The sequence below is a fragment of the Gavialis gangeticus genome, unplaced genomic scaffold (genome assembly GCF_001723915.1).
Source record: "Gavialis gangeticus isolate Ggan-Ray unplaced genomic scaffold, GavGan_comp1, whole genome shotgun sequence".
Classification (NCBI taxonomy): Eukaryota; Metazoa; Chordata; order Crocodylia; family Gavialidae; genus Gavialis; species Gavialis gangeticus.
The window spans coordinates 5365957-5376127 of record NW_017728983.1 but is presented as its reverse complement, the minus strand read 5'-3'; the positions used below and the strand labels follow the sequence as shown (position 1 = coordinate 5376127).

Here is a 10171-nt window from a genome sequence, read left to right as displayed (position 1 = left end):
GTGGAGAACCTGGAGAGGGTCCAGAGGAAGCCACTCGTATGGTCGGGGGCCTCCATGGCCAGCCCTATGAGGAGAGGCTGAGGGACCTGAATCTCTTCAGTCTCCGCAAGAGGAGACTGAGGGGGGATCTTGTGGCTGCCTACAACCTTATCAGGGGCCAGCAGCAGGGACTTGGGGAAAGTCTGTTCACCAGGGCCCCCCTTGGAGTCACCAGGAACAATGGCCACAAGCTGAGGGAGGATAGGTTTAGGTTAGATGTTAGAAAGAACTACTTCACGGTAAGGGTGGCCAGAGCCTGGAATAGGCTTCCCAGAGAGGTGGTGCTCTCACCTTCCCTGGAAATCTTCAAGAGGAGACTGGATAGGCACCTGGCTGGGGTCTTATGGCCCCTCCCACCCCCAGTGCTCCTTCCTGCCCATGGAGGGGGTCAGACTAGATGATCTGTCTAGGTCCCTTCTGACTCATTGATTCTATGTTTCTATGATTTACTTCAGAGTGTTTCTCAGTTTACTCTGGAAAAAAAGTGGAGACAACACATATCTGTCACATTTACTCCAAAGGAAATGTTGTTCTCCAGTGGCATAGTTACTTCTGGGGAAATCAGAAATAAATTTACTCTAGTGTGTGTCATCTGTTGGCTGCCATTGTGAATTTTGCATTGAGCAAATGGCTATGCCAAAGTATATGGGCTTCCTTGCCACTTAGTGGCCCAACACCATGATAGCACTTACTTTGGGCAGCCAGCTTGGGGGAGAGTTCAGAGTAAATAAACTATGCAATTGGTCTAATACAAGATACCACCCAAAGAAATCCTTGTCTATCACATAGTTCCTGGACTATGATGACTATAACATGTCACTAATGAGTAACATTTCACTAATGAGTAAATTGACTGCAGAATTAAACCCAGGATAAATTATTCAAAAGTAAACATTGTGCATGTCTGCACCCTATGATTTGAGGCAACCTTAGTTCTGGAACAGTAGAAGTAAATAAAAATAAACTCGAACAAAGGGCCTTGTCATAATCATTTGTCCAGAAGTCTGAAAGGTTATACTAGCCACATACTGGGCCCACACAACTGAATTGATTTCTGTTCTTTTCAGCCATGTTATGAGATTTTTCGTTTTGCTTTGTTGATAAGGTGACCCTAACTGACTGTTGTCTCCTTTTATTATCTAAGGGTTCTTTCAGTATATGCAGATTCCTGAAAAGCCTTGCTTAAAAATAGCCTCAGAAGTAACTAAGACAATCCAGGGCCTTCAGCTTAGCACAGTTTCCATATTACTTGTCTGCATGTCTTTCAGGGAAGGACGGTCCAGTGTTCATGTGAAAGGAGATTACCAGCGGATTGGAGATGTCATGCTCAGGAACATGCGTGCATTGAAGGTAGAAAAACGTTCCGACTCTTCCAGTTCTGAGAGGTTGAATGCATTGTCTCCTACTAACAAAGACAGTTCCACTTGGAGAAATTCATCAGTTGATTATGGCTTGGAAACCCATTTAAATCAAAATTTCTGTGTCCTCTTACTGGTTCTCAGCAGACTAAGGGTTTGTCTATGTGGGGAAATTAGTCAGCGTATATGTATAATATAATTATTCTTCTCTAGTTATACTAGTACAAATCCCCCATAGAGATATGCTATTCAGGATAAAAGTGACTTTAATACAGAATAAATGCTATGCTTTTTTATTACTTCATTAAGTATTCCATACTAAAGTAACTTTTATTCAGAGTAGAGTGTTTTCAGGAGGGAGGGTTATAGTGGAATGATAGTGGGAAAATGGCGGAAAATTTTCTAGAAAATCACCATCTTAGATGGACATCTGCCAGAGAAAATTTCAGCCTGTGGAATTTAAATTTTGGCAGATCTACAGGAAAGTGAAAAATAGGATCATATAACACTTAATGTTAGTCAAGCTTAATAATCCTACCAGCTTCTCTGATAAAATATAGAGGTACACACATACACGATAATTAATCATCATCTCTTTAGAACAAGAACGAGCGAGCCACATTTGAACATATTTACAGATTTTTAATAAAGTTAAAACATATAAGTAATATACTTCATGTTGATTTTTGCAAGTAATTAGGCAAGTTTTATATACTGTAATTCAGGATGTATTGTAAATAAAACTGGGGTCAAAGGCAGAAGGCTTTTGACTCTCTTTTTCATATCTATTTCACATTGACTCTCTTTTTCATATCTATTTTTAAATTAAGACAGCGTTAGGAAATATTCCCCTCTGATTCTAGCCATTCTTGTGTCTGTTGTGATCCAACAGGAGTTTACCAGCTACTTGCAGAAACATGATGAGGTCCTGACAGAACTGGAGAAAGCAACCAAGCGCCTAAAGAAACTGGAAATGGTTTATAAGGAGTTTGAACTACAGAAGGTTTGCTACCTGCCGCTCAACACTTTCCTGCTCAAGCCCATCCAAAGGCTTATGCACTATAAACTAATCCTGGGGAGACTTTGCAAGCATTACACGACTGAACACCGGGACTATGCTGATTGCAGGAGTGAGTGACAAAACTGGTTATGCAGATGGTAGCCAGAGCTCTATTCTATTTATTGGTATTTGTGCCTCAGTGTTTCTTGCTGGATAAAAAGCATTACAGCTCAGAACGAAAGCAACTTTTCTTCCTCTCCCTAAAAAATGTTGTTAGGCACACAACTTACCTTCTCGCCCTCTCTCTTGCTCTCTTCCCCACACTCTGTCTCACTTTCTCATGCACATACCCCCACACACACACATACATGCTGTCAAACAAACAAGCCACAGATCGAAAGTTAAAATAGAGGCAATGATTTTATTTCATGAATGTGTCAGTTGCTCAGGTATGAAGATAGGGGCCTGTAAAAACTTTGTTTTAAGATTTACAATACAGTGGAGATACATTTTTCTTTTAATGGGTATAAGGTATCCCACTCCCTTAGGTTTTGAAAGCTGCAGCCTAAGTATATCTTTCTCTTATGAAGAAGTATTTTGTTACTTTTTCTTTATGGGCTTTACTCTGCCTTTTAGTTTTGAGACATTCTTCAGAGCTGTAAGTCATATTTAGTATCAACTGCATCCCTTCAACATTTCTCCTTCCAGCAAAGGGTTCATGTGGCCTCTAGATTGCCCATCCAGTTTGTGGGATCAGCACCATGCAGACAACTGTCTAGCAGTGAGTTTTCTTTGCAGCAGACCCCATGTATTTCATCTTAACAAAAGACCTCCTTTGCCTTTTATTGAGCCTCTCTTCAATACTATTAACAGATGACATTTTAGCTTTCCAAGAACAGGGAGTCTCTCTCTGAATAGCTACCTCTTTTTTCAGCTGCTACTGGGAGACATCAGAGGGCTATACTCATGAGTGGAGTTGATTGACCCTAAAGTTGGCATGGCCTTTGAGCAGTCCTGTGCTGATTGGCTCACTTTGTGATCATCTCCAAATGCTGGTGTGATTAGAAGCAACTTTCTCCGAGGCTATGAAAGAGCTCATGTTTCTAGGCATCCTCTTGCTTCTGGACACTGTCAGAGCAGCCTGTTAGTTCACTACAGTATATTTCACATCTCTTTAGTACTCTCTACTTCACCCTTATGCAGGTGACCCCCACTGTTGCAAACTACTGGTTTCAACATGGTAAAGCAGCAAAAAGCAGCACAAGAACAAAGGAAAATGGTATGAAGGGCATCCAGTGATGTTCAGTGCACCCTAACACCGAGCATAGGTAGGCCCATCAGAACAGGGAGAAGATAAATCCTCCATTAACACCAAGTCAATGATAGAGTCAAACCACTGCCAGAACCACAGTTCTGTATCATTTTTTTTCTGCAGAATCTGATTTGTATTAAGAATTATCTTTGGTTCCATCTCTCAATTCCTGAAGGAAAAGAAGCAATTATTAAAGCTTCAGGGCTGGAGGAGCTAGCAGGTCATTTGCTTTACTTGGAAGCATATGTCCTCTCCTCTGTCGCGAGCCATCAACATGTGATGGACTGCAAAGGGAGGCTGGTTAAGTCACCTGACTGTACACTGCACTTCAGGCAATGAAGTCTGCCTTCTGAACATACCTACTGATGTTGGATACCTGAGGGGTTTTAGAGATTTATTTGTGAGTCTCAAGAAAAAAAATCACAAGCCACATAGTTATGTGGAGTTAAAAATGTAAGGGCAAGCAGGGGAAAGAAAGCATTGGATGGTATTTGATAAATGGAGCAGGGTTTGCACCATAGGATCCTTTTCAGCAAATTGCATATTGCCACATATTGGAACTAATACACAGTTTAGGTCTGTGTGTGTCTATAAAAAAAAAAATGGAATCCGGGCCTGTTAGGCTGTATGCCCTTTAACTAGACATATAAATCAGACCCTATGGTTTCCACTGAGTTTTTGGAGAGGAATTGAGTGGATCCAGAAGGTGTGTAGTGGTACAGTTGCACCTCCCTTTGATCCCTGGTTCACCCAAAGTTTAAAACTGGCAGTGGCAGCAGCATTTCTATTCAAGCAGCAGTGAGGCAGTCACTTGACTTCATGGCTCATTATAATCTAACTGATTCCTTCTAAACTGTTCATTCCACGGGTGTTAATGACCCTCTCTCCTTTTTAATGTTCTAAATGTTCCACTAATTAAGCTAGTCTTTCTTCTGCAATTCTGCTCTCTGGTAGCTGCTCCTGGTAATGTAGCTCCTATTACACAGCCCTGCAGGCTTTTTTAACTCTAGCTAACTCAAGTGGGGAAACATTAATTCAGGTGAACAGTTGCTCAGGTGTGGAAATAACTTCCAGTGAAGCATTGGATGCACTATCAAGATGCTCAAGACAGCTTGATTTTCTTTTATTAATCTCAAAGAGATGTACATTCAATTCTAATGACTACAGGACTAAAGAAACAACACATTTGGATTATTTTTGTCTAGTTTGTTCTGTTTTTTAATACATAACACATGACATAGCAAATTATTACTCATTCCAGTGAAAGTCATACTTGTTTTGTTTTGATCTCAAACTCAATAATATAGCCCCATGGCCCCAGAATAATAGTGAAGCTTCTTGTTTCTTTCTACCTGGAGAAAAATGTGTTGTTACATCCAATGATGCACCACAGCATCTGCACCCCACCTTTTCAAAATCCTAGATTCCCACATGGGAGGAATATCTTGTGCACTGTGATTGAAAAGGAAGGTAATGCCACAGCTGCCCCCCTTTCGCCCCCAAGAATACATACCTTAGTGGTTATGTTCATTTCACATGCTGCTATTCCAGGCATAAGTATTACCAAATGGGCCTCAGAGAGAAATTACCAGCTAATTTCCTGTCTTTTGAATAGCATGCCCAATAATGCTTTCCTCTCTTGAGCAAATATATAGCAGTGAGATGTCCCTTTGGGGCAAGTAAGATTAAAATATTGGGTAATCAGTATGGACTTTGCAGCCTAGTCAGAGGAACTCTGAATGGGTAAAAAGGAAGAGCAGTTCTAATATTAGCTCCTGTGATTGACCCCTCTGGAGGCTGGATGCCTTCTCTTCCTGGCTAAGGCAGGCAAGCTCAAGTACAAATTTGCTTATCAGAAAGACAGAATGCATTAGTGGATAATTATTTTGTTTCCTTTCAGGGCTTATAAAAACCATTGGTGTGCTCGTTCTGCTGATTCAGCAATGTTTAAACCAGTGTTTCTCAACCTTTTCAGATTTAAGGCACCCTTCAGAAAATGTCAGCTCTTAGTTTTCACTTGTTTTTTTTACCACAGAAAAATACTAGAGCAATTCTTCTGTTGCGAAGAACACAGAAAGTCCATGACATGTCAGAATGGTTTTAACACCATGGATGCCTACTTGAAATCTCTGTTTATCTTGGGAAGTATGCTTGCATACCTAACGCTGCTAGTATTGTGTTACACCCCATCACACCCTGGTTGAGAATCACTGAATTAAATGGTGATGATAGTAGTCTGCAGAAAGAGCTTTTGCTTAAAATGCTATAACCTCAAATTGCTAAACAAATCAATCAAATTAATTCCAACACAATTAGAATAATCAGATTGAAAATGCCAATTGGAGGAACACACAACCGGCAAGGATTTTTTTAACTTCAAATCATAATTCTACTTTTAGCTTGTGTGTTAAAATTAGCTTTTTAAAATCCTTTCAGCCCTCCAGCTTGGGACTTTTTCAGTCTTCTGTCATATTCTGGTACAGTGTCCCCCCCACCCATAACACCAACAGTACTTTCCAAAGTGCAATTCATATTTGGGACAATATATTAACTGCCAGTAGTAAAGGAAGCAAAAGAAAATACTGTTCTATTTTCATGGAAAAATCTGTCATTCCCCAAAGCTTCTCTTCTACCTTTGACAGAAGTTAGTATTTGTAACCAAGTTGGAAAATTAGCTTGTTTTGCTCTGCAGAAAAAACTATGGAATTTTTTTTAAGTAGCTTCCTCATGTATGTATTTAAATGTAGCAAACTGTATGCCCCACAGTGTTTTGAGTCTCTGGTTTATTAGTTTCCCATAATTATGAAGCCATCACTGACAAAGATTGTTACTTCTATCTTTCAAACCCAAGGGCTGGTTACAAGGTAGTTGCTTGTGGTTTTCCAAAGTGTAATTGTCAAGCAATCACCAGAAACGCATCAGTATTCTAAAGCTGCAGCTAAGCCCCATGTGATTATAATGTGTGTGTTTAAAATTACATTAATCAATTTCAACCTTTCACCGTCGTGTTGGAAAGTAACCAATGATAAAACATTATCAAACCGCTGTTTTGGTCTCCAGTGCATTGACCTGTGTTGTCCTGGCTTTTCCTGTAGGTGCACTAAAGGAGGTCACAGAGATGACATCCCAGCTGCAGCACAGCTTGATCCGCCTGGAGAATTTCCAGAAACTGACAGAACTGCAGCATGATTTGGTCGGCATTGATAACCTCATTGTACCTGGGAGGGTAGGTAACTTTATTTGCTTAACTTCCAGAGCCTTTATTGGTTTTGATTGCTTGAGAACATTCCAGTAACATTTACCTATTGCAGATTTGCCATAGGCTATTTTTTACATATATCAGGTCACTCTTCATGAAAAGCCCCTGTAATGCTTCAGCCTAGATTGATGTTCCAGTCTTATGCTCTAAGTGTGGCAGATAGTAAGGATTGGCCAAAAACAATGCATAGAAAACAACAGTGATGAGAGAGGCCTCTGTAAAAGCAAGGGTTCAAAGTGTTAAATTTGACCTTGAATATTCATGCCTTTTGGGAATGGGCAACAAGGTTAGCTCCTAGACATTTATTTTTGTACTTGACATATATCCATTAGCGGAACAACACATCGTACACTGCATAGATAACTGGTGGTGGTGAAGTAAAATGGGATACAAGTGTGTAGTAGCCATTAATCTAGAAAAGTGTAATGTTTAGCCATTAGTTTACTGTGTAATGTTTCCTTTTTCCCCCTGCAGGAGTTTATCCGTGAGGGTTGCTTGTACAAGCTTACAAAAAAGGGTTTACAACAGAGGATGTTCTTTCTGGTGAGTGCATCCTTTCTGTTGACATTCCCTGCCTTTGAGGCACAGCCGTAAATCAAACTTTGTTTTTCAGAAGCTGAGATGTTGCAGTGTTGATGAGAATCAGCAGGCTTTAACAAAGTGTCACTTCAAGTTTTTCATAATATGTAGAGGATGGTGGCAGCAAATTGTATACAAAGGATGATTGTTTACCCACCAGGGAGGTAGGAAACTCAAGAAGCATGTTGCTGTTGAGTTTCAGTAGAGAACTAAAGCCATTGTTTTAACAGAAATAGACAAAATTGGGAAAAACTATATTGTTGCACTTCCAAAAGATGCAATAAAAAAATCTGTGGGGGGAAAAAGTCTCTGGCTCTGTCCTTTAAACCCATGGGTTCTATTTCTTTCTTTTTTCAGTTCTCAGATATGTTACTATACACAAGCAAAGGAGTTACGGGTACCAATCAGTTTAAAATTCATGGACAACTTCCTCTCCATGGCATGCTGGTAAGTAGTTTCTTTAAATGCATACCACAGTGTTGGTTAAAGAACTAAGCTATTGCACATCTAGGTAGGTTGGAGCATTTGCTTTATGTAGTTATGACCTAAAATCTCAACTGCTAGCTGGGAGAAAGGTGCTCACGAACTACTGAGAGCAGCCTCACTGCCAGTTTTGCCAGAATGGTGACTATGGACTACACCAGGCGTAGGCAACATTTTTTGGCCAGAGTGCCGAAAAAACCACAATTTCTACTTTGGAAGGTGCTGGAGTGCCAACATGCCGGAGGCTGGAGCAGTTGTTTGCAGCCTCCCAGCTGCAGCTGGCCCACAGAGCCCGGTCTGCTTGCAGCAGGGCTTGCAGCCTCCCAGCAACCTGCTGGGAACAGCCTGGGCTCTGTGGCTGGCAGCAGCAGCAGCTTAGAGCCTGAGCTCGCAGTGGTGTGCCGCGCACACTGGCCTTGCCTGCCATCCTCAGCACGTGTGTTGGGGGTTGCTGATCCGTGGACTAGACCTTTGCCCATGTGTTAAACAATGAGCAGTTTGGAGACAGTAAGCTTGTTCTCTTCCGTCTGCTAGCAAAGCAGTTAGAAGGTATACTTTGCCTAAGCGTTTTCCCATCATTGTCTGATGCTAATCATGGAATGCTGAATAGCACTATTACTTTTTGCACCTGGATACAACATTGTCCATATGCTCCCTCCTCTCTCTTCTAATGCAGCTGTTCTTTCTCTGTGTTTGGTTTGCAGCTAATAGTACTGGATCCTCCGGTAAGTAATGAGCTGAACTCCAAGTTAGAGTTTCTCCCTTCCAAAGCCACTGGCTTTATCTGTCATACAGTTACAGATGTGACACTAGCATCAAACCTAGATTTTTATGTAGAGCCAAAATAGACTTGAAGTAGAGACAGTGCTTTTGAAGTAGGTGATTCACACTTGTTGCAGCTGTTCAGTCATACTTTGAATGGAGTTCCTATCCAACCAGAGATTGGGTACAACCCAGTAGGCTGTGAGTGATGAGAGCAACCTTTTTTCTTTCCTTGGTGCAGGTGGAAGAGAGTGAGAATGAATGGTCTGTCCCCCACTGCTTCACAATCTATTCTGCTCAGAAAACCATAGTAGTGGCTGCAAGGTAAGCATTTCCTTTTTCCGTGCTGCAAGCAAGGTAACATACACTTTATCTTAGACCCCTTGGATGTAAAGTTTGACCACTGGTTGCTGGAGCTAAGTCCTCTGGAAAGCAGAATTGTAAAAATAAACACTTCTCAGAGCTTCTCTGCCTTCCTTAATGCCGTGCTGCAGGAAAGTATGTTTAATTTGACCAATAAAGAGACAGCAACAGTGGTGACATTGCCAGCACATCATTTCTCAAGTCTGCCTTGAAAAACCTTTTAACCAACTGCTGTTCAGCAGGGGAAAAAGGGAACAGTACCAGCAAGATCATCACTGAGCCAAAAAAAACCATTAAAATCCAAAACAGGACAGAGGAGTGAGCAGTGTAGAGTTCCTGCATTTTCCCTATGCCAGGAAATGAAACATGGTATCAGGGATGACTGACAAAGAAAGCAAGCTGCTTTTCCACTTAAGCTATTTCCTCTGTTAGAAAATTCAGTGTTCATGGTTATTCCACTCCCTGGTGGACAGTGCAACAATAAATATTGCCTTCCCATCCTTTCTTAGGTTACAGCTTCTGGACAAACAGTAAAAGGAACACTACATCCCATGATTTGCTAACAGACATGTTGTTCCTATACAACAGTCACCACTTTATCCTTTGATTTTTTTTTTTTTTTAACAGTTAAATAACCTTCATGTTGGATTTTGTCATTTTTATTTAGTTGCTAATTGAGCAAGTCTCCAGATAACATAGTTTGATTTTTGTCTGGGCAAGTAGTGCACGGCTGAGCTTGGAACAGTGTATGTCAGTTGTACAAGGCAAAACCTATACAGTTAATTGATAAATAGGTAAAAAACCCCCGACCACCAAACAAACAAGATGTGCAAAGTGGATCTGGCTAACTACACGCCCATCAGCCTGACCTCTATCCCAGGGAAGGTCTTAGAAAAGTTTATTAAAGAGGCCATCCTTAATGGACTGGCTGACGCCAACATCCTGAGGGATAGCCAGCATGGGTTTGTTGCGGGTAGGTCTTGTGTGACCAATCTCATTTCCTTTTATGACCAGGT

The 10171-nt window shown here is 41.1% G+C and overlaps 2 protein-coding genes across 5 annotated transcripts in view; one reads left to right on the top strand and one right to left on the bottom strand.

Moving 5' to 3' along the window:
* Positions 1-10171, top strand: part of FARP2 (FERM, ARH/RhoGEF and pleckstrin domain protein 2) — a 184195-nt gene that overhangs the window by 154805 nt on the left and 19219 nt on the right. For 3 of the 4 annotated variants that reach the window (XM_019513352.1, XM_019513371.1, XM_019513379.1), the window contains exons 16-22: positions 1308-1389; positions 2290-2527; positions 6805-6935; positions 7443-7511; positions 7905-7994; positions 8735-8755; positions 9034-9116. In XM_019513352.1, the coding sequence (XP_019368897.1) occupies positions 1308-1389; positions 2290-2527; positions 6805-6935; positions 7443-7511; positions 7905-7994; positions 8735-8755; positions 9034-9116 (714 nt within the window). The remainder of the gene's footprint in view (positions 1-1307; positions 1390-2289; positions 2528-6804; positions 6936-7442; positions 7512-7904; positions 7995-8734; positions 8756-9033; positions 9117-10171) is intronic. The other variant, XM_019513362.1, reaches the window with a different exon arrangement.
* Positions 3838-10171, bottom strand: part of STK25 (serine/threonine kinase 25) — a 52964-nt gene continuing 46630 nt past the window's right edge. The window contains exon 12 of the mRNA XM_019513392.1: positions 3838-3878. Within this exon, the coding sequence (XP_019368937.1) occupies positions 3853-3878 (26 nt within the window). The 3' untranslated portion in view covers positions 3838-3852. The remainder of the gene's footprint in view (positions 3879-10171) is intronic.